Source organism: Sinocyclocheilus rhinocerous, unplaced genomic scaffold (genome assembly GCF_001515625.1).
Source record: "Sinocyclocheilus rhinocerous isolate Xijiao unplaced genomic scaffold, SAMN03320098_v1.1 scaffold258, whole genome shotgun sequence".
Classification (NCBI taxonomy): Eukaryota; Metazoa; Chordata; class Actinopteri; order Cypriniformes; family Cyprinidae; genus Sinocyclocheilus; species Sinocyclocheilus rhinocerous.
Genome location: NW_015634010.1, coordinates 174,439 through 198,840, shown reverse-complemented (window position 1 = coordinate 198,840; position 24,402 = coordinate 174,439). Strand labels below are relative to the sequence as shown.

Sequence of the window (24,402 nt, the reverse complement as noted above, 5' to 3'; positions counted from 1 at the left end):
AACAAAGACTTGTAAGATAAAAGGACATGATTAACATTATACCCAGTAGATGGCAGCAGAGGATTAATCATTGGCTACGTTCACACTGTCCGTTTGTGGGATTGACAACCGCATTTACAAACAGGTGTCCCGTTCACACAGCAACTTACAGTAGCTTCTCGAATACTGTCTGTATGAACGTGCAACGGGAGCCCGTATTCCTTACCAGTAACCATAGCAACAGTGACCAAACACGATAAACACACGTTTGTGCAGCAGAACGGTTTTTATTCACGTCTTGCTTTTGGGTTTATTACAAAATGACTACGAAGTATAGCAAGTGCAGGAAGTCACAAAGTCCAGAGTCTTATGTCATTTAAAAATCAATAAACAAATAAGCCCAGTCACCAACAGCCTAGAAGGATTAATTATTTAAATACTTAACTAGTTACCTACAAATGAACTTAATTTGTAATGGTATAATAATTTAATAATAATGCATTAATTGTTTTAGATTTAATAAAAAAAAAATTTTTTCAAACATTGCCTTAAAAAGGACTCATCAAAAAGAGTGCTTGAAGTTTTATCTTTAACTGTAGAAGCTGTTAAATATATTCAGCCAACACAGACTTGTTGCTGCTGTAGTTTTGTTACTATGAATTTACTCTGCATCACTTAATGCACAGTTCTGTTTTGACATCAGCTTGTCAGATAGTTCATCCCTGATATTCACAGTTTTCTTTCTTTCTATTTGTAGCTAAAGCCCAGGATGGTGCAGCAATGGAGATGCAGCCTCTAAACTGTGATGAAGGGGCTGAGGGTGAGGAGAAGAAAAAATCCAACATGCCAAAGAAAGAGAAATCAGTTTTGCAAGGGAAACTGACCAAATTAGCGGTCCAAATTGGAAAAGCAGGTAAGCATGGTTGCTTTGAGATCATTTATTATGCTAGTGTCCTCCAAAAAACTAGAAAAAAAATGAAACTTTAGGAAGAAGATGCATTTAAAATGTACACTTTTCTGGGAAAACTGGCTAAATATATTGATGACTCTTCCTGCATTAAACCGATTACTGTCCAATCAAATGCTCTCAAGAATGAAATCCCGCCCCAGTTACCTTCTGCAACTGACTAGCAGTAGGTTCATGACTGTGACATAACTAAAGTCTGTTAGCTATTTCAAAAAGGATGTCTTGCCAAACTTCTGGTTTCAATAGGAAGCATGTCAACAAAGGACAGAAAACTGCATTTGTCAAGCGACTTTGTGAGCCTAACAGTCAATTTCACAGTGCTAATGGTTTTTGCTGTGAACTCAGGTGTGTGCAGCGTGTGCTTTAGAAGTGTTAAGCCCAAAGTATAATTCGGCCGTCCGCGTTCCACTGTCCTCGTGATGCAGGTTTCATCATCAGAAGTGTCCGCGCACACCATCCGCATGCAGCCCAATTTTTGTGACTGTGCAGATGTGCTGCGTACAACAGCACAGAGGTTAATGTTGAGACTGAACGAGTCAAGAAAGTGGTCTGTACATGTGTCGAACTTGTCCATCTGTGCTTATCCGGGATTGAGTATACTTTGAAAGCTGTGCGGACGCCACCGTGTGCGAGACTGAACGGAACGGTAAGTATACCCAGACCTTTAATGTACGTGTTCCTGTGCAGGTCTAGTGATGTCAGCTATCACAGTGATAATCTTGGTGGTGCTGTTCGTGGTGGACACTTTCTGGATCCAGGGACTTCCTTGGGAAAAAGAATGCACTCCCATTTATGTCCAGTTCTTTGTCAAGTTCTTTATCATCGGTGTGACCGTGCTGGTGGTGGCCGTCCCAGAGGGTCTTCCGCTGGCTGTAACCATCTCGCTGGCTTACTCTGTCAAAGTATGACCCTGCATCTTCTGTTTAAATATTCATGGCCTGTACCGACCATCTTGTGACATTAGCCCTCTGTCTAGACTTTTGTTAGTCAATGTACAGTACATGTTGATCTAATAATCATACGAATTGCCATATCTTTTTGCATCTATTAACTTCCCCTTGTTGCCGGTACAGTAATATTACATCTCTGGATTTCTGCCATTTAATAGTGGACTGTTTTTTGTTGATTTGTCTATCACCCCCCCTCCATTCCATCTAACTTTTTTTCATTGTTTTACTTTGCTGCTATATTTTAGAAAATGATGAAAGACAATAATTTGGTGAGGCATCTCGATGCCTGTGAAACCATGGGCAATGCCACAGCCATCTGTTCGGACAAGACAGGGACTCTGACTATGAACCGGATGAGAGTTGTTCAGGTTTTTATCTCTGACAAGCACTACAAGAAAGTCCCTGAGCCTGATGTCATTCCTGCCAGCACCATGGACCTGCTCATACTGGGCATCAGTGTCAACTGTGCTTACACCACCAAAATCATGGTGAGTCCTTAGACAAGCATAATACCCTTTTTTTTTTTTTTTTTCATCATTGTAAATTAATTGTATTAAATTAAAGGAAAAATTTTAACTTTTTATTGAGCATTTTTAACTACACATTGACTTATGAACTATCAGTCTGTAATGACTTGAGGTAAATCTCACCAGTGTTGTTATTTTTAATAGGTTTGTTACGAATGGTTTTTGATAAGTAAAGCTAAAATAAAATAAATATTACATGAAACATGAAAATTAGATCTATTACCTTGGCAATTAACTGAAATAAACAGGTTTAAGTTAAAATATTAAATTTACTAAAACAAAAACAATATAAAAATGTATGTAAAAGAACGAACAAACTTTAAAATGTCAAAACCACATAAAGCTTGTACTGAAATTAAAACTGAAGATATAAAAATCAAGGCTAATTCAAAATATTAATACTATAATAGTATATAAATAGCACTTTTAAAATAACACTGAATCTCACAAGCTTTAAGTACACAACACAGTTACAGCTCCTAGTTCATTTTGAGTCAGATATGACTGAAATTAAATAACAGCAGCAGACCATAATGCAGCGTCTTTTACTACTGTTTATTTGGCAGTGGTGCCTAATGGGCTGTTTTGTCACAATGGCTGAATAAAATACTGCACAACAACTCAAAGTGTTTTAATGGGTATATTTTTTATTTTTTTTTCAGTCCCCTGAGAAGGAGGGAGGCCTGAATCGTCAGGTGGGCAACAAAACTGAATGTGCCTTGCTGGGCTTTGCCATGGACTTGAAAAAAGACTATCAAGCAGTCCGCAACGAAATCCCTGAAGAGAAGCTTTACAAAGTCTACACCTTCAACTCCGTGAGGAAATCCATGAGCACCGTGCTAAAGAATACTGATGGAAGCTTCCGGATGTTCAGCAAAGGAGCCTCCGAGATTCTGCTGAAGAAGTATGCCATCCTCAATCATAAATGTTTGGTCATTGTTAATGCCTGACACAAGTTAACGCCTTAACATCTTATAGGATAAGTAAAACACTGTAGTGCTTTCCTTAAAGAAGCATGTGAGAGGTGTGTCAGCAAACTTGATTGGCAGATCAAATGCTTCACCTCTCCCTCTAAAGCCCCCCGAGGCTGTGTTACTGATAGATTTCCCCGGAGAAATTACTTGGATGGCTCAGTTGCTGTGTGCTGTTGGGTATCTACAATATCTTACCTGCTCTCTCCTCACACAGGTGTTATAAAATCCTGACAGTGACGGGCGAGGCAAAGGTTTTTCGGCCCAGGGACAGAGATGACGTGGTGAAGAGAGTGATTGAACCAATGGCCTCTGAGGGCTTGAGGACCATCTGCCTGGCTTACAGGGACTTCCCTGCCTCTGAAGGTGAACCAGACTGGGATAATGAGAGCGATATCCTGACCAGGCTCACCTGTGTGTGTATCGTGGGCATTGAAGACCCAGTTAGACCAGAGGTACAAGCCTTAGCTATTTTAACAAGTTTTTAAGAGGGATTTCTTTGTAAAATTAATACTTCAAAGTAAATAAAACCATGTTCTATAGCAAGAGAGACTATGTAATGTCATATAATAAGCTCTCTCGGTCACGCTCACTTATTGTTTCCTGCTCAGGTCCCTGATGCCATTAGAAGGTGCCAGCGTGCTGGAGTCACGGTGCGCATGGTCACCGGGGACAATCTTAACACTGCCCGCGCTATAGCAACTAAATGTGGCATCCTGCAGCCAGGAGATGACTTCCTCTGCTTGGAGGGCAAAGAGTTCAACCGCCGGATCCGTAATGAAAAAGGAGAGGTGAGAGGCACAATTTATTAGCAGCAAGACTCACAGAAACACAGAAAATCACAAGCTTATAATGTAATCCCTTTTTTTTTCCAGATTGAACAAGAGAGAATTGACAAAATATGGCCTAAACTCCGGGTGCTGGCGAGATCTTCCCCGACAGACAAGCATACACTAGTCAAAGGTGCTCAGCATTACTCGCTCATGCTGGAGGAGCGAGTCTCTGTGTTAAAAAAATATATAATTCTGCTCAGTAATGTCATGCTAGTTTGTCTTGATGCATGTCTTTTCCTTCAGGTATAATTGACAGCACCGTTTTGGAGCGGAGGCAGGTTGTGGCGGTAACAGGAGACGGTACCAATGATGGCCCTGCCTTAAAAAAGGCAGATGTTGGTTTTGCCATGGTATGTGAGTCTGCCTGAAGTGGCTACGAAAAAATGACTTCTCCAAGGATTCTGTGTGCTAGATTTAGTTTTGAATGGCTTTTTTATATAGTGTGCTTTTTATTCTCAGGGCATTGCCGGCACAGACGTGGCTAAAGAAGCCTCCGATATCATTCTCACTGACGACAACTTCAGCAGCATCGTCAAGGCCGTAATGTGGGGGCGGAACGTGTATGACAGCATTTCAAAATTCCTTCAGTTCCAGCTCACCGTCAATGTGGTGGCTGTGATCGTGGCCTTCACTGGAGCTTGCATCACACAGGTATCACTATAAAAAGCTCTCTTTAACCATGAAGCAAAATGACGGAGCTGTTAAGCTAAATAGTGCAGCTCTACGGAAAGGATTGCGTCTTAACAGATGCACCATGGTGGCTGATGGAAGCAGCTGATTGCTACCCATCTTGTGTGAAGTGATTGGAAATTGTTAGTCTGAGGCAGGAAGACTTGCAGGCAGTCAGCATGGGGTCTGGGACTGCTGTCCACAGGCAAAGCACCAGTCCAAATGAGCCAGCTCTCCTCTGTTAAATGGAATGATAGTCGGGCTGATTGCAGTTGAGGTCCTGTATTATTGCATAATGAATGGGAGGATTACATTTGCACTTTGCAATGCTGTCAGTAGCCAAGGCTGGACGTGGCCTCAAGCCTCAGGTGTTCTGCTTGTTTCGTGTGTAATTTTCCCTGGATATTGCTCATGAGTAGGCCCACTCATAATCAGACCCCACCAGAATTTTCAGCACCTGTCATAAATATTGTCTAATCTGATTCTTTTTTTCAGCTCAGGATTCTCATCTTTAAATTCATTATGCAGAATTCTTTCCCCAAAATCCAAAAAAAACCTCAGTGAAGGATTCAGTACTCAATCAAATGCATAGCTGAAAGGAATGCATAGCTGAAAGGGAGTTCTTGAATGTTCTGAAGGTGGCAGCAGTGAATGAGGTCAGAACGGTCACCTCCTGTTATCTCTCACTCTCCTAGGACTCTCCTTTGAAAGCTGTACAGATGTTATGGGTAAATCTGATTATGGACACGTTTGCCTCTTTGGCCTTGGCCACTGAACCCCCCACTGAATCTCTTCTGCTGAGGAAGCCTTACGGCCGTAATAAACCCCTCATCTCCCGGACAATGATGAAGAACATATTGGGTCATGCGGTCTACCAGCTCACCATCATCTTCACTCTACTTTTTGCTGGTAAAAACTAACAACACATGTGATTGAACCAAGTCATGCTCATTATAATAGCATAAAGCAAATGGAAATTCAAGTTAAAATGATGTAAATAATAAAGTAATTAATAAACCGTTTTGTCACCTTGCACCTTTGCTGTAAGCGTCAGTCAACTGTGCCCTTAATATCCACCTTATTTTTGCTGTAAGAGCGGGCGCGGCCATTTGTAAATTTAATGTCTGTCATGGAACGCAGAAGGAAGAAATCCCAGATGAGGAGTTGGAGGAGCTGGATGACCTGGATGAAATTGACCATGCTGAGCGAGATCTCATCCGCTTCAAGCTATTTTTAGCCGTACAAAACAGCTCATTTGATATTGCAAACTGGTGTTTCTTACCCTATTATTTTAATGTATTGTCTTAATTATAAACACCAGTTTGTAACAGTTTTACCGTTTACTGCACTTGATTATTCTTGTTGTTTCAATACAGCAGGTAAAGAATTGGAAGTCTTGCACATTCACAGAAAACAGCTTACTTCCGCGTTGAAAAATAAGGTGGATAGTAAATGCACAAAGGGCTGTGTCCTTCAAGGGAGTCTTATTTCCAATGCTACAATGTTTTACTTTCTGCTCATTTCTCAGGTGAAAAGATATTCGACATCGACAGTGGACGTAACGCCCCTCTTCACGCTCCTCCCTCTGAGCACTACACCATTGTCTTCAACACCTTTGTCATGATGCAGCTGTTTAATGAAATCAACGCCCGGAAGATCCATGGAGAACGAAATGTTTTTGAAGGCATTTTCAACAATCTGATCTTTTGTACCATTGTCTTTGGGACTTTTCTTATTCAGGTGTGCAGTCCTACAAATTGCTGTATGAATGCCCATAATCATAGCAGATATAGATGCTAGTGTGACCTAAGCATGTCATGAACAAAAAATTTTTTATATTTTTTTCCCCACTTAGATTGTGATAGTGCAATTTGGAGGAAAGCCATTCAGCTGTGTGGGGCTGAATATTGAGCAGTGGCTATGGTGCGTCTTCTTAGGCTTTGGATGTCTTCTGTGGGGACAGGTGAGCATCAGCTGACTTTTCCTCCCTATATTATACAAAGCAGCTTCTTGTAACCTGTAACTTGCTCTCAAAACACCAATCCAAGCCCCTCAATTGTGATAGAGCAGTGCCCCCTAAAGGCAGTGAACTAAATTACTGGGCTGAGAGCATAAAGTTTTTGTTTTCTGTATGGAATGGCCACTTGATATATATATATATATATATATATACACACGCCCTCATTCAGATCATCTCCTCCATCCCTACGAGCCGGCTGAAGTTCCTGAAGACTGCTGGTCATGGAACGCAGAAGGAAGAAATCCCAGATGAGGAGTTGGAGGAGCTGGATGACCTGGATGAAATTGACCATGCTGAGCGAGAGCTCCGCAGGGGGCAGATCCTCTGGTTCAGAGGTCTGAACCGCATTCAGACTCAGGTAACCTCTCGAAAACCACACAACTCTGCAGTCCAAGCTCAGGAACCCAAACGCCCGCCTTGCTTAATTTTCTCTGATTATGGTTTGAGTTAGCACTCCCTCCAATCGATCCGCCACTTATGGTGACCTTATACTGGTGGAAGAGGGTTTATTAATGCAGTTTGTCAGTGCAATAAGCCGATCAATGCTAAAGGCAAATGTCAGGTCAGGTTCTTTTAATTCAGTGCCTTTTTTCCCCTCTCTCTCTCTCAGCTGCTCTCTGTCCCTGTCTTCTTTTTATGGGTGCCCTTCTTTCTCTATCCCTCTTCTTTTCACTTTTTCCTCTTACTCTGTCTTTCTCTCTCCTGTGCGTTCTCTGGGCCTATCACACTCTCTGATTCCTTCCAGATGGATGTTGTGAGTGCGTTCCAGAGCGGAATTTCCTTTCAGGCGGCCATCAGGCGCCAGCCCTCCAGCACCAGCCAACAACACGATGTAACCAATGTTTCTAGCCCTACACATGTAGCCTTATCTCCTGCTACTGCCTTCAACACCGCTTCTGCCACTGTTGGGTGTGAGTGCGTGTTTATTAGTGCATGACAATTAACATTTCCTCCTCTCGCCTAACGGTCTTCATTCTTCTCCTAATGTCCTTCCTTCTCTCTTTTTCTCTCGCTCTCTTGTTCGAAACGAAATGTATCTCAAAACATCTTCCACATTGCTTCTCAATGTTAACGGCTGTGTATCTTAAGTGTTAAGGTTGAGGTTTCTGTGTCTGTGTTTGATGGCTTTGGCTGGGTTCTCACCGATGAAGAGTTGTCTAATCCCGTCCGGTGTGTCTGCAGCCCTGCGCGTGCTCTGTCTACTGCGTGTAAATGTTTTGAGTATACGCCCATGGTCACTGATAACCCGACCAATCGCACCAAATTGGTCTTGTGAATGGGTTTGTGGGACATTTTTAAAGGCAGCGTTTTGGTAAGTATCTCATGTTTCTGTAGGATCGAACGATATGATTAACGAGATGTTGTGCTGTAGTTTAGACAAAAATGAACTTCCTCTCCTCTTTCTGTAGTTCATCACCTTTCCTGTGGCATCGGTTTTTGCTCGTTCACTCATTCGGTGACATTGGCGTTACTGTCCGTACTCAACACGGTTTTCTCTTTATCACGCTGTCTCATATTCTACTCCATACCAGTTTAATCATCCTCTTTTTCTCGGTCTGTCTTTGATGTAACTTCGTTATTTTACAGGGAAGATCTGCGACTAAATGAAAAGCTGGTGGAATCATGTCATTTCTGTTTGTCTTTCAGCTCGATTCTAACCACATCAATATTTCCATATTTCATCAGGTCCTGGCTGTCCACAAACCCTTTTTCTCTGTTCAGGGCACTTTGTATTCTGTTTGAAACTGTCTCTTGTTGTGGTCTTGATTTTCCTGCTAATGAAAAGCATATTGGACTTTGGCAAACAGGGTACTGACTGCCGCATATTCCTCCTTAGATTCTGTGAAATGTGTCATGGGCTATACTCAAAGGTTTACCTCTGTTGAAAGGTAGCGCTGCTCTGCATGGGTCCAGTCTCTAGACCGTTTGTGAATTTACTTGTGCTGGTTAGCTTAAATTGCTTGGCTGCTTTAAAATTTTGCGTCTCTACTTCACAACATAATCAGTGATCGATCCCTCCCCTCCAATACAAGCATGCCTGAAAATATTAACCTCATGTGTTGAGCTGTGTCCTCTGGGGTTACCTTGGCCTCTCTCTTTTCCTGTCTCTTCTGTTCTCTCTCCCTCTCTTTCTTATTTGCATTTTGAAAAATTGGCTTTCTGTGATTTACAACTGACAAGACACCCAAGTTCTTTCCAGTTTGATGCATCTGTTATTCCTCATTCCTAAGAAAAGAGGATATACTGTCACTCGGTCAGAGGATAAGCTCACCGTAACAAGCATCAGGTTTTTTCTCAGTTGCACGACACTGACCGCTCACACACTCCTCTCTCAGACGGTTTTGGTGCGCTAACCTCACTGCTCTCCACTCATCAATTAAAACCAGCCCATTTGGCCTTTGGTTTAACCTGTACTTAAAAAAAAAAAAAAAAAAAAGTGATGTTTCACTTTGTATGCCTGTTGTGTACATGTGTGCAAACGAGCGTTAGCTCTCTCTGAGTGACAAGGCTGACATTACATCCCATTCTCCTGCAGATCCGAGTGGTGAATGCATTCCGCAGCTCGCTGTCGCCCTATGAGGGCCTGGAGAAGCCAGAGTCTCGCACCTCCATCCACAACTTCATGACCCATCCGGAGTTCCGAATAGAGGACTCGGAGCCCCACATCCCCCTCATCGATGACACAGATGCGGAAGATGATGCCCCCACTAAGAGAAATGCCACACCCACGCCTCCTCCCCCACCCTCGCCCAATCAGAACAATAACGCCGTAGACAGCGGCATCCACCTCTTCTTGGATCCCAGCAAGCCAGCTACACCCTCAGCTCCCGGGAGCCCCATGCACAGCCTAGAGACGTCCCTTTGATCAGCTCCGCCCCTCGGTACGACACACAACACCTGCTCGTCTCCACAGAGACTAAAGCCTGGAGAACTGATTGGATGAGAGGGGCGGAGCCAAGGAGCTCTCAGGAGCTTAGCTCTTAGCTTTTGCTTCTCTTTATCTGGATGTGTTGTACATTTGTTCTTTTTGCCCTTTGCTTATTCAAACACTGATTTCTGCATCATTTGGCTGTTAATATTTTGTTAATGTTTTTTTTTTTTTTTTGGAAGACACAGGTCTGTTTACAAAGTTTGTAGATACTTTTTTTTTTCTTCTGTTCGTTGGTGGAAGAGCTTCCTGATGCAGAGAAATGGGGACAAATGAATTGAGAAATATTTCAGATACTGCTGTATTTTCAGGAAAAAAAGGTGTTTCTATGGAAACTGAACTATTTTTGCCTGCAAGTTTTATTTGTTATATATTTGTAGATACATCGAACCCTCAAGCCAAATAGATAACACTAAGGCTTGTATAGAATTGACAGAGGTAACCATGGGAGGTTTTTTTTCTTTCTTTTTTTCATTGGACGGGTGACTGGAGGAAACGGTAGATAAGGATCTCTGTCCATAAATCTCTTATACTTACTACTTCACCCCTTGGGGGTTTTTTTTTAGTTCCAATTTCATGTCTCATTCTCGTTTGGAAGTTAAGGAGTATCTGAAATGGCTGGAGCTGGAGTCTTCACGCCTTTAATGGTGTGATTTTGAAGTGAAGGCCACACCAGGTCCGCCTTTAAAAAAAAAAAAAAATGAATGCGTCTGAATCTGAAATGGTCCACAGTCAGTTCATTGACATCAAGACATTAAGTTCCTGCCAATGTATCATAAGTTTGTTTACTCAGGCTGAAACCTAGAAAACTGAATTGAATGCAATGATTTAAAAAGTAAAGCATTTTAATTTAAGATTGTCTTTTAGGTAGTACATTTTTGTCTTGGTTAAAAGGAAAAATAAAAAGGAAAATGAGTAACTTGTTTTCCCTTTTTTTTTTTTGATTCTTTGAAAAAAAAAAAAAATTGTTTATTGATCATATGAAAAAATGATAAAGTTTTTACTTTATATTTTCTTTCATGTTCCATAAAGATTGCTGTCAGTTACGAAAATATTGCTGCAATTGTTTGTAGAATATATTTAAGACCTGAAATACTGGAAACACAAAGGAAACAACGAAGAATTTTCAAAAAAAACATGCATATAACTCTGGTATCACAGCACAGGGTACTTCATTTCAGATTCCCAAGGAACGTTTTGATAACAAATAAATTGTATTTTTATGCGAAAATGACAACATCTCAACCTGCTGAACCAGACCTACAGGGATTTTACATAAATTATATTCACGGGTGGGTGGGTCGTGATTGGTTCTCCAAGTAATATAACACTCAGGGTGGCTTATAGCATGAAACTTGTGGTCAAAATACTAACATGTTTTGTGTTTTTTGTAATGTTTAGGAGTAGATTTATTTTTTGGCAGCAGGGTTCCAGTTCAGACTGTTGCTTCTCTCCACTCGTTGGTTCATTAAGGGTGTAATAAAGGAAGAAAAACAGGAGTCATCGCAACTGCACATTTTTTTTGTTCTGTTCTTTTGAATAAGTTATTTCGTTTTTCATGTTTATTAAATAAATTTTAAAAACTGCTTAAGTTTGCAATTTAGAGCAGATATATTTAAAATATCCATAACTATTTTCTATAGCGTCTTCCTATAATGGGAATGAATATTTATCCATCTGTTTTAAGGATTTTTTTAAGTTTGGAAACAAAAGAACATGTCTGTTTATCTTGCGCAATGTAAATGGGATATCGTGATTTAACTTAAATTTTAAACTTGTCGAGTATCGTGTATGGTTTTTAAGAATAAAAATTTATATTTAGCGTAACCTGAGGGCCATGTTTTCTTTCATGTTGAGCACACTAGATTATAAATGTCAGATTTTGCAAATGTAAATGCAAGACAGTTTGTTGGTCCAAAAATGGAGAAAAAAAAAAAAAGACCAAAACAAGCATACAAAAAGCAATCCATACAGCTATTACAATTCTCAAGAAGCAATACAATTTGTGTGATGAAGACAATTCAAAAAGAACCGACTGTACAGAACAACTCGAGCATGATCCAGTTGTCAAGTTTCTGACTAAATGGGTGCTTTTTCAAAAGTATGGTTTTGAAAACAGCTGCCACATAATCAATCAGCCTTCAAATGTGTCCATCATATGGCAAGCCAAAGGAGTAAATATGTCTCCAGGTTAAATATATGTGACCCTGGACCACAAAACCAGTAATAAGGGTCAATTTTTCGAAATATAGAGATACAACTATTTGAAAATCTGGAATCTGAGTGTGCAAAAAAAATCAAAATATTGAGAAAATCGCCTTTAAAGTTGTTCAAATGAAGTTCTTAGCAATGCATATTACTAATCAAAAATTAAGTTTTAATATATTTACAGTAGGAAATTGACAAAATATCTTCATGGAACATGATCTTTACTTAATATCCTAATGATTTTTGGCATAAAAGAAAAATCAATAATTTTGACCCATACAATGTATTTTTGGCTATTGCTACAAATATACCCCAGCGACTTAAGACTGGTTTTGTGGTCCAGGGTCACATATGACAAATGTCATGTAAATAACACATTCCGACATTGTCAAAATAGAAGTTGGCAATTAATATATATGTGTTTATTTATTTACATTATATGCAATTTATTATAGATAATATAAATCTCGTGTAGATTATTAACATTTGAAATATAATGACCCTTCCCAAAAAAAAAACCGGATGGTAACCTACACATTTACAAGCCAACAACACACACTGAAAATTTTTTACCTGTGCATGAGCAGATGTCCATCATTACAGTCAATGTCTGTCCACATGCTTCGGTTGGCTGGGTGTTAACAGTCCACACACATCTCTAATTCTGTAGGGCAAAGACAACATTTCTAAATAGCAGTTCATAATTAAATTTAACACATTTTCAGAGACTTACAGATGAGTCACACTTTTTACTTGAATATCATCATCAAGCATGTCTACGCTTTATTTTTTCAGTGACAATCGATTCCTGCACTTTATCACAGTGTGTGTCGGTTTTATTTGTTTTATGGGCTGGAATATGTGCTGTTGAGTGACTGCAGGATTTGTACTTCAAAAAGTCTGCACCTGTCATGACCTCTGTCATGATGAAGCATCATGTTGTCAAGGATCTGAAGGTGTCAGACTGAACCTGATGCTCGATTACCCCGCCTAGTGGAGCGGATGGAAAAATGCACTTCAGTTTTAATTAAAATTTCAGTGTCAAGTGTCACACATACTTTAACATTTTCATACCATTAAATGTATATATATATATTTTTTTTTTTTCAATTAAAGGGGTCATATGATGCTTTTTTAAAGATCATTATTTTGTGTATTTGGTGTAACAGAATATGCTGACATGCTTTAATGTTCAAAAAACACATTATTTTTCAAATACTGTACATTATTGTAGGTCCTCTATGCCCCGCCTACAAAGTCCCTCCTTTGACAAAAGCAGTCTGCTCTGATTGGCCAGCTGAACCAGTGCATTGTGATTGGCCGAACACAACAAGCACGCGTCGGAAATGTAACGCCCCACACAGCGTCTCCCTGACATGCTGCATCAACACTACTGCTGTTCCTGAAACCACGCCTTCTTTCTTTGCGTGATCATTTGGGCGCATTATGCAAATATTTCCACATGGTGAGGTAGATATGTGGGGGCGTGTTAGAACAAGCCGTTTTAGGGGGGCGTGGCTGACTCTTAACTTTGATAAAGAATATCTCTTTGGGTTTGAGACTTTAGTCTTTGCAACTTCAGGGATCTTATCTATGCACAATCAGCTTGTAACACTCCAAAGAGAAAGGAAAACTTGAAATCGCATCATATGACCCCTTTAAATGTCTATAAGTCAAATGACAAACAGCTGATCATCAGCTCCCTCTTGTGGCCAATGTGTTTCAAGAGTTTCATGAAATGGCAAACTCATGTTGACCAGTTGTAGGTGAGATGGCTGAGATTTAAATTTCATATATTTTACAACAAATCTATATTTTTGTCAGGGTCTCGGCCAACAAAGCAACATGGTTCTAGTATAATTTCCGTAAATTATCCAGATCTGCTCTTAACTGATAAAGATAAAATATGTTGAACTCAATGACAAATTCAGTGTGAACATCAGGCACAGAACAAAAGATCTTACAAGATGCTTCCAGTATGTCGCCGATTTAAGTAGATGTTTATTTATTTACACATTTTTCAATCATGTTTGTTGACAATTTGGTTATTTGTATTCATTTTTTTTATATTACTGACAGGCACTTGGTTTAAACCAGAACAGTGTCAATGTTCTCTGTAGCCGGTACTCTTACTTTCATTAACTCATAAAAGTGGAGTGTGTTAATAATGAGAGCAGCAAATAAAAAGTGTGAGAATGGTGCCCCTAGGAGGAGTTGTTCTTGAGGCAGATCACCTGCAAGGATGTCAGCTAACGGGACGACGTGTGGATGGACGCGTAACGTATGACGTGTTTCCAGCGTGTTGCTTCTGGACACAGTCCAGTAAGTTGGGAGAAATGGCATTTTGTACCTGCATGTCCAAGCGTCACCCAAGCCTACTCTGGTCTAAGCGTATTGGCACAGCTGATTCGGACACATTCTGGTCAGTTAGACGCCTCTTCGTTCCCAAAGCACTCAAACCTGGTCAGTGACAGAGATGGGCACAAATACATCAAAAAGTAGCCTATTTTGTTACAAATTACAAATACTTACTCATCAAATGTATTTAATTAAAATACTGTTGTGAGAAATGTATTTAATTAAAATGAGTAATTTGTAATTTGAAGATACAAAAATATTTACAAGCAATCATGTGAAGTGCAAGAGACAGCGCCATTCCATTTAGTAATACTGGAGTTAGACACACACATAAGAGAAGAGAAGTGCTTACCCATCCTTGAACAACTTCTTAACAACATTCTTTAACCCTAACACTAAACAATATATTGATCCATATTTCTTCTAATTTCTTATGTTCACTTTTTTACTTGAATATCATCATCAAGCATGTCTACGCTTTATTTTTTTCAGGTTTCTTTATCGCTTCTTTAGCAGCATGTCAAAAATGAAGCAGTCCTGTGAAACTATTGTCATACCACCATGTCGACAGATGAGGTTCATTATAATTACACTGTTATGATAGTTTCCCATGAATTTTCCCAGCGAAACTGCCCTGAATCCTTCACATAAAAATGAGTCTACAGGCTCTCGTTTTTTTACGTTTCGTTACATGCTGTTTACACATTGGCAATACAATTCTTTCATAAAGCCCCTTTAAAAATGTAATTTTGTCCACAGAAACAAGTAGGTAAATTTAGCTAGCAAGCAAAGTTGTAGAGCAGCACAGCATTTTCTTCTGTGAGCAATATCTGATTGTATATATTTTAGTACATACCAAAACAGCTTCTTTCATTGTTGTTGTTGTTGTTTTTTTCTCCAGTTGGAAGATGAAACCATGGACGAATTAAAGGGATAGTTCACCAAAAAATAAAAATGTTCATACCATTAAATGTCGTTCCATAATAATGGAAGCATATGGGTAGCAATATTCATTTTGAAATGTAATATGTATTTCTGTATTTAACTTTACATATTCCCATACATAATGTGCAACATGAAAATAAAAATTCCATCATTTACATTTGCCATTTCCTACACTAGTTTTAATATGTAAATTAAATACATATTTTATCGCTTTATAAGTTGCAAAATTAAAATAAAAATGTATTCCACAAATTTATTAGATATGTTTAACATGTCAAACGTATCAGCAAAATTGCCATTTAAATGCTGTTTTTCCTAAATGCATTTAGACTTACGGGTAGGAAACTTGGGATTGCATTTTCATCATAATACTGCGTGATAATTGTAACAAAATGCAGTGTGAATTTCAAAATGCATTCTGAACCAACGGTATAGCAAAAGGGTAGCAAAATGGTGATTTAAATGTCTTATTTTTCTTAAATGCATGACACTTACACTTAAAGGGGTCATATGATGCGATTTCAAGTTTTCCTTTCTCGACCTACAATAATGTACAGTATTTGAAAAATAATGTTTTTTGAACATTAAAGCATGTCAACATATTCTGTTACACCAAATACACAAAATAATGATCTTTAAAATAGCATCATATGACCCCTTTAAGACGTTTAAATTCCGAGCCGATCACGCCCCCAACCTGTCAATCATTACATCAAGGGGGGGCTCAGCAACAGGATGCACGATAGGTCAATATTCACCATTAACCAAACGCTTTTCACCTGCCTCAACATTGCTCAGTTTGCGCACAACTCCACAGGCTCTCTGGCTCAGGAGGTAAAGCATTGTGTTTTAAATGTGGAGACCTGAGTTCTAATCCCACAACTACTGAAAAGTTGAATCCAATAAAACAAAGCACTCAATAGAATCCCATCCTAGACACCTGACAAATCCACAGAATCAGTAGCGCATAAGATAAATCTTTGCATTTTAATCTTGGAGCCCTGAGATCGAATCCCACAATTGCTGAATGTTTTCATCACATGAAAAAGTTCTCAATAAAATTATTCTAATTTCTTATGTTCACTTTTTTACTTGAATATCATCAAGCATGTCTACGCTTTATTTTTTCAGGTTTCTTTATCGCTTCTTTAGCAGCATGTCAAAAATGAAGCCATTTACCATTTAAATGCATTTTTTCCTAAATGCATTTAGACTTACGGGTAGGAAACTTGGGATTGCATTTTCATCATAATACTACGTGATATATAATTATATATCTGATTGTATATATTTTATACATCCTTGAACATCCCTGAGCAATGTTGTCCAAAACACCTGACAACTCCACTGACTCCATGGCTCAAGAGATAAAGGATTGTGCTTTAAAAATGGAGACCTGAGATCAAATCCCACTATAACACGTTTAATTGTTGCTGTAATTAAAGCTGTACCTAAATGTATTGGCTTACATTTTTAATGAAAGATTTAAGAGGATAAATCTTTGCATTTTAATCATGGAGTCCTGAGTTCAAATCCCACAATCAGAAAAGTTTTTAAAACAAAAAACTCTCAATAAAACCCTGCTCAAAACAACTGTGGCACTGAAGATAACTGTTTGCCTTCAAACATGAGTGCCTTGTATCAAATACCATTATTTACAGAGTTTCATAACATAATATCCATATACTCAATCAATCTTTCAACCTCAGCAAGTGGTCAAGCCCTCAATAAATCTTTGTCCAAATCTCACTTCAACTCCACAGACTGTGTGCAGCTCAAATGATTAAGCATTGCAGTTTAATCACAGAGACCTGGGTTCAAATCCCTCTATTGATTATTTTAAATTGTTAATGTTGCTGTTGCTAAACTAAACATCAAACAGCACAAACTCTGTAGCTCAGTGGATGAGTGCATGCCTCTCTTTCACAGAAGTCTGGGTTCAAATTCCATTAATACTATTATTCTTTATTAGTTTAAACAAAGGTCTTAATAAAACCCCGTCCAAAATACCTAACAAAAACAGAAACTCAGTGACTCAGTAGATAAGTAGCCAGAAGATGGGTGAAAAAAAATGTTTACTTCTTTTTTTTACTTACTATTGTTTAGATCTGTAGCAAAGAGGGGACTTGAACTCAGGTCTCCAGAGATGGATCACACCATGAGCTCTGACTACTAGCCTAGGTGATCACCAACCACACACACACCTCATAGTTTGTATTACTTCAGTAAAACCTACAGCCATACATTTTAGGGGGGGGGAAAAATCAATCTAGATTTAAATGTTAGCATCTACAAATAAACTTAAAAATGTATTAAAATCAGAATTAATTTTATTTAATTTATAAATATATTTAAAATTAAAAATAATCACTACATTTAGAATATATTAATGTCTAAATAAAATTAAAAATTGTAATCATTACCTTTCTAAAGCACTCTAAATTATAGTTCATAAAGGAAAACAAACAGACAAATAAAAAAATAAAAAAGCATCCATGCTTAAAATTAGCATTACAAATTATATAAAAATACATTAAAAATAAAACGATTAGTGATTATTAGGATTTAAAAGGTATCCAAAAATAATATAAAAATATTAATGACCAAAATCAGAACTTAAAAGGTAATGTCTAAATAAAATTAATAAATATGTATTGACATTACTCACATTACTGTGATACAATGATATACACCAGTAGAGCTGGATAAATTTAGGGAGTGGAATCATACACACTACAATGTTCCTAAATCTACAATATGAAACAAATACAACAGATTATATTATACTCCAGTAATTCTAAATGTTTTGACACTCTTTAATGTGGCGTGACAAAACACTGCATCTACCTCAGTTCAAGCTGCACGTGAACCCATCATCTCTTCCTCTTTACTACTGGTTATAGCACAAAATAAACATGAATCTTGGAGAAGTCGAATCCAATAAAACAAAGCTCTCAATAACATCCCATCCTAGACACCTGACAAATGGAATGTTGAAAGAACCAGCACAACTTACAGAAATGTATCATGCCTCATTTAATCACTCAATCAATCTTTCAACCTCAGCAAGCGCCAAGCGGTCAATAAAACAACTTCACATTTACCTCAGGAATGTCAATCAATGTCCATAGATCGTTAGTCAGCTATTTTTAAATCCCTTTTTTCCTATAAAAAAAAATCTCCATTTAGACTTTTTTTGCCCTAATACATTACATAATGATCCAACTTTAAAAAAAGCAAGGGTCCATTCTTCGTACTGCATCGGAGATGATTTGACAGATGCCAGATCTTTTAATGCTGATAACTGATCTCTGGCTAATTTGGTTCTTCAAACAAGTTTGCAGATTAAAATTTGCGAATTTGATAAAAAATGTGCAGATTTGATTCAAATATCTGGATTAAGTTGTCTGAGATTAATGCGTGTTGACATGTGCATTGGAAAGGGCAGATATATTGATACTGGAAACCATGATCAGCAATGCAGCAATGATTGGCTGGTGGCAAGACAGCAACGTAATGACACCATATAATTAAAATCAAGGAAACAGCAGAGCAAGCAAAATTACAGAAAAGATCTAATAGATAAATAAAATGTGTAACCATTTTAAAAATTATTCTACACTATTTCTAGAATTTGTAACAGGATTTGCATTTTTCAATGTCAAAAGTATTGTAATTAGCCATTCATTTAGTTTCTTAATCCATAAGATCCATCTTAAGACATAACTGATTGTGTTTAGATTAATTGCGCATCATAAAAGCATTCTGAGATTTGAGAAGTGTTCTGCATCTCATGACATGAGAAATTAATGCAACGGCTCAGACAAACTGTACTTAATGCGTGTATGACTCCAGTAAAATTATGAGATGATTATTCCTTCACAAATAACCCTCTCAATAAGTAAAATTGTTAGTGTCTATTATTATAGATTACAAGACAGTTTAAATATTTATAAAATGATTAGCTTTTAACATTATTTTTCCTGGTTTAATAAGGTACAATTGTAAGTACATATCAGTGGCTGGGACAGACTTACAGTATCAACTTCACTCAAAATAATATCTAATCCTGTTTACGTGAAATAAACCTGCTCCCAAGCAGGTTTGAGCTTAAGGACATGTTGCTATGACAACAACTCCGAGATGAGCTTCGAAGAACCTAACAATCCTGGACCATGTCAAATCGCCAACAATAAATACAGCTGACTACTTGTTTACGAAGAACGAGCCCCAGCAGAAGAACATTAGAGATTCACACAACATCAACTGACAACATAAACATGAATCCAATATTTACCTACAGCAATAGAATAGAACGATTCTTGCAGTAAAGCTAATAGAAAATGCAGTATGTACTGGTTCTTTCCTTCTTCTAAATGTCTGACAGTGAGTTCAACAAGAGAGCAGCATGTAAACAAAGTCTGTGATAAACTATCATAGAAGATGTGACGGCTTCCATGCATGTTTAGCTGTCAAGCAACAACACTTTAGGTTAAAGATCCCATCAGTATTCAGGTTTTATGGCTTTCGCTCCATGAGCGTGGTAAAGTTCGTTTTAGGTTTGATATTCGCTGCATTTTCACCAAGGAAACAGCAGAGCAAGCAAAATTACAGAAAAGATCTAATAGATAAATAAAATGTGTAACCATTTTTAAAATTATTCTACACTATTTCTAGAATTTGTAACAGGATTTGCATTTTTCAATGTCAAAAGTATTGTAATTAGCCATTCATTTAGTTTCTTAATCCATAAGATCCATCTTAAGACATAACTGATTGTGTTTAGATTAATTGCGCATCATAAAAGCATTCTGAGATTTGAGAAGTGTTCTGCATCTCATGACATGAGAAATTAATGCAACGGCTCAGACAAACTGTACTTAATGCGTGTATGACTCCAGTAAAATTATGAGATGATTATTCCTTCACAAATAACCCTCTCAATAAGTAAAATTGTTAGTGTCTATTATTATAGATTACAAGACAGTTTAAATATTTATAAAATGATTAGCTTTTAACATTATTTTTCCTGGTTTAATAAGGTACAATTGTAAGTACATATCAGTGGCTGGGACAGACTTACAGTATCAACTTCACTCAAAATAATATCTAATCCTGTTTACGTGAAATAAACCTGCTCCCAAGCAGGTTTGAGCTTAAGGACATGTTGCTATGACAACAACTCCGAGATGAGCTTCGAAGAACCTAACAATCCTGGACCATGTCAAATCGCCAACAATAAATACAGCTGACTACTTGTTTACGAAGAACGAGCCCCAGCAGAAGAACATTAGAGATTCACACAACATCAACTGACAACATAAACATGAATCCAATATTTACCTACAGCAATAGAATAGAACGATTCTTGCAGTAAAGCTAATAGAAAATGCAGTATGTACTGGTTCTTTCCTTCTTCTAAATGTCTGACAGTGAGTTCAACAAGAGAGCAGCATGTAAACAAAGTCTGTGATAGACTATCATAGAAGATGTGACGGCTTCCATGCATGTTTAGCTGTCAAGCAACAACACTTTAGGTTAAAGATCCCATCAGTATTCAGGTTTTATGGCTTTCGCTCCATGAGCGTGGTAAAGTTCGTTTTAGGTTTGATATTCGCTGCATTTTCACCTAGGCTGCTTTAGGGACCGTCTGCAAATTTACCTCACAGTACAACACAAAGCCCAATAATTCATTCAAATTAATTTTTACAGGTGTGGGGGATCATTACTGTTGATTTTTTCCCCCCTTTTCTAGCATTTATTTCTCTATTTTATTTCTCTATTTGTTTATTTTCTTCTGTAGACTACTTGGTATATTATTGTCTCTCTTTTGAATTATCCCTTTCTGTATGTGTGGTGTAATATGTTGTAAAACGTATTTGTTCCATTAACAATAATAATAATAATAATAATAATATGATGATGATGATGATGATGATGATGATATTGATGAGAATATCTGAACAGCGCAACAACGATTCTTCTGAAGGTCCGACAAGGAGTTCAGCAAGGCAGCAGCATATACACAAACTCTGATAAACCTTTGCAGAAGACCCCGTCAAAAAAATAAAGTTATAGACTAGTCCATGTGCGTTCATTTTGAAGTGTCCGCGCACAGATGATGCAACACAACGCACTGTATTAGTAGTAGACTTACTTACAGGTGAGTCGAGTGACACTCGATTCCTTCACTTCATCGCAGTTTGTGTCGGTTTTATTTGTTTATGGGCTGGAATATGTGCTGTTGATTCTGTCACTGAGCTGGCATCTGCAGGATATATACACGTGTTCTTCATCTTCTTCTTGTTAGTTTTATGGCGGATTGCAACCATGACTTATCAGGTGCATACCGCCACCTACTGTATCGGAATATGCAGCATGGTTTATATCTCAATGAATGCATTTACATTATTAAAAAAAAAAAAAAAAATTATAAATAAATATTATAGCACTACTATCTAAATCCTATAATATACCCCTGTATCCTTCAGATATTCCACAACAGCATCCTGTGCATCTTTAACCCCTTCTCCTGTTGTTCCCAAAACACCCTCAAGGTTCCATTTCCTTCCTGTCTGACTTATCTTTTGGTTTAATCTAATCCTCTCTTCCCTATACTTCCTACAATGTAACAATATATGTACTACACGTGTTGTTGCAAGCATCCGAAGACATCAGACTGAACCTGGAACTCGCTTTCGCCGCCTAGTGGAGCGGATGAAAAACTGCTTATCAATTTCTGCAATACGAGTCGGATTTTAACCAAAGGAGTTTCACGTCGAGTCATCGACTACATTCCAAAACGACCATTTAAAGACTGTTTATTTTGTTTAATGTGTTTATACCAATGTACTCCCCCACTCGGAAATTTTTTTTTTTACTTGTTTCTCACTCCTTTCAAACCACAGCTGAGGAGGGATGAACTCTGAACTCTGGTCTCCTGCATCAGGTTTAGCTTTGACACCAAGAGCTCTGGCCACTGGACCATCAGCATCTCACACAAAGAGCATTTCTTTTGTAGCATTAACTCACACATATAAACAAAACACATGCAGAGTGTGAATTTATGCATGTGCATTTATTTCGTTAATCAAATTTAAGTCCTATACAATCAGTGCATTTTGATATAGCTATGAATCTACCTTTAGAATTTTGTTGCCCTATATTTTGTCCTGTTTAGTCTATTAACAAACATGAATCCAGTAGATTATTTCTAACAGTGTCACGACAACATCAGCAGAGAAAAACACTGCTTATTATTCTACTTTATAAGATTTATAGGAATTGCTTCCTTAGATCCATATTCCAAGAACAGGCAATTATACAGAAAATGCTACACTTTAAGTGTCAGTCGTTCGTGAGACGACACAAATTTCCTATACACTTTGGTTTCATACTTGAGTATAAAAAAAAGTGTTATTTTTTGTTATAAAATATTTAAATGATTTTTATGTTATCATAATAATATTATGATTTTTGTTATCATCATAATCATTATGTTTATCATAATAAACTAAAAAAATATCATGAATAACCTTAAACTTTAGACCAAATGAAAGATTCGGGTGTCTCATCTTTTGTCATCCCTAATGAGATTGTATCTCTGATATATTTTAAAACAAATCTATGATTTTGTCAGAATCTCAACAAGCAGGAAAACATTGAATCTAGCAGTTAATTGAGGAATTTTCATCTCTCAACTGAAGGGGTAAGAAAGACTAAATGTGTGATGTGTTGAACTGAAAGTCACAAATGGGCGACATGCAAATAAATAAAACATGAAAGAAAGGTTTTTCATAAGACTGTTTGTTGTAATGCTTCCTTTTAATTTAAAGTGATCTTTATTGCTGTTGTTCACAATTAAACAGTGTTTTCATATTGTTGTGACCGTGTTTTCACTGGTCATATTTAATTTTTGACAGGAATGAAACAGTACACAAGTATACACAAGTATAGTGGATTCAATGGATTGTACTGCAGTTTAACAAGAAGCCTTTGTTCAGCTGATGCAACATCTTCCCAAAAACACTGTTAGTACACAAAAACTCCATAAAACAGTTTTGAAAGACTTTAATATGAAATTCAATATGGTGTCTGCCTGACTAAAGTCTATTAGGAACACAGAACAGATTAGTACTAATGATGATCAAAGCCTGTATCAAAATAGTCATGTGTTTAGCCTAAACTAGTATATGAATAAACATTTATATGGTGTCAGTTTCGGAAATATTTGGTTGCACTGGGTGGGGCATTCATGAATAGCCTACTAACGATGTTCCCATGTCCTTTAGATAACAAAGTGAACTGAACATGACTGAAGCTCATAAATTTAAATCTCAAGCAGCACAATGTATGGGTTTACTATTAAATATATACTTGGAAAATGAGAAAAACATGAGTGATGAGTGATATATGGCAATGTTAAACATGATCCAAAAAAGTGTAATATAACATTACAATGTATCACTTGATTTCTTGATAATTTTGAATTAAAGTGGGGTTTTCATCAAAATTATTCACCTATCATATCACATATATCATGAGATATACAGTGTATATATATATATACTGTAGATATAATGTCCACAAGGGGGAGCTGCCAAATGTGCCTGTGCCTGTTTTGTTGACCAGCAAAAAGCTACCATTACGCACCATTTAATCGGTTCTAGATTAAGATATGTCAGCAGAATATGTCAGAATTCATTTTGGTTCAGGCTTTAAAGGGACAGTTCACCCAAAAATCTAAATTCTGTCATCATTTACTCACCCTCAGGTTATCTGTATGAGTTTCTTTTTTCTGTTGAACACAAAAAAATATATTTTGAAGAATATGTGTAACCAAACAGTTGATGGTCCCCATTGATTTCCATATATGGAAAAAAAAAAAATACAATGGAAGTCAATGGGGGCCATCAACTTGGTTGAAACAATTTAAAGGGGAGTAAATGCTAACAGGATTTTCATTTTTGGGTGAACTGTCCCTTTAATAATCTTAATCTTGAATTACAAACATCCAACCAAATTTTACTTTAAGTGGTGACTGGAT

The 24,402-nt window shown here is 37.5% G+C and overlaps 1 protein-coding gene and 1 long non-coding RNA gene across 4 annotated transcripts in view; one reads left to right on the top strand and one right to left on the bottom strand.

Moving 5' to 3' along the window:
* The window catches only part of LOC107744884 (plasma membrane calcium-transporting ATPase 1-like), a 35,636-nt gene extending 25,090 nt beyond the window's left edge, over nucleotides 1-10,546 (top strand). Inside the window, exons 7-20 of the mRNA XM_016558702.1 lie at nucleotides 737-892; nucleotides 1,634-1,848; nucleotides 2,142-2,384; nucleotides 3,086-3,327; nucleotides 3,612-3,849; nucleotides 4,006-4,185; nucleotides 4,270-4,357; nucleotides 4,471-4,577; nucleotides 4,687-4,878; nucleotides 5,592-5,805; nucleotides 6,425-6,636; nucleotides 6,752-6,859; nucleotides 7,086-7,274; nucleotides 9,453-10,546. Coding sequence (XP_016414188.1) covers nucleotides 737-892; nucleotides 1,634-1,848; nucleotides 2,142-2,384; nucleotides 3,086-3,327; nucleotides 3,612-3,849; nucleotides 4,006-4,185; nucleotides 4,270-4,357; nucleotides 4,471-4,577; nucleotides 4,687-4,878; nucleotides 5,592-5,805; nucleotides 6,425-6,636; nucleotides 6,752-6,859; nucleotides 7,086-7,274; nucleotides 9,453-9,782 — 2,714 coding nt within the window. The 3' untranslated portion in view covers nucleotides 9,783-10,546. The remainder of the gene's footprint in view (nucleotides 1-736; nucleotides 893-1,633; nucleotides 1,849-2,141; nucleotides 2,385-3,085; nucleotides 3,328-3,611; nucleotides 3,850-4,005; nucleotides 4,186-4,269; nucleotides 4,358-4,470; nucleotides 4,578-4,686; nucleotides 4,879-5,591; nucleotides 5,806-6,424; nucleotides 6,637-6,751; nucleotides 6,860-7,085; nucleotides 7,275-9,452) is intronic.
* Nucleotides 1-24,402, bottom strand: part of LOC107744885 (uncharacterized) — a 49,031-nt gene that overhangs the window by 23,497 nt on the left and 1,132 nt on the right. Inside the window, exons 1-3 of one of the 3 annotated variants that reach the window (XR_001640536.1) lie at nucleotides 21,514-21,651; nucleotides 14,404-14,513; nucleotides 12,627-12,717 (exon numbers count right to left, since the gene is read on the bottom strand). This is a non-coding gene — a long non-coding RNA (uncharacterized LOC107744885). Of the gene's footprint in view, nucleotides 1-12,626; nucleotides 12,718-14,403; nucleotides 14,514-21,513; nucleotides 21,652-24,402 lie in introns of those variants that run through there. The other 2 variants (XR_001640535.1, XR_001640537.1) reach the window with 2 other exon arrangements.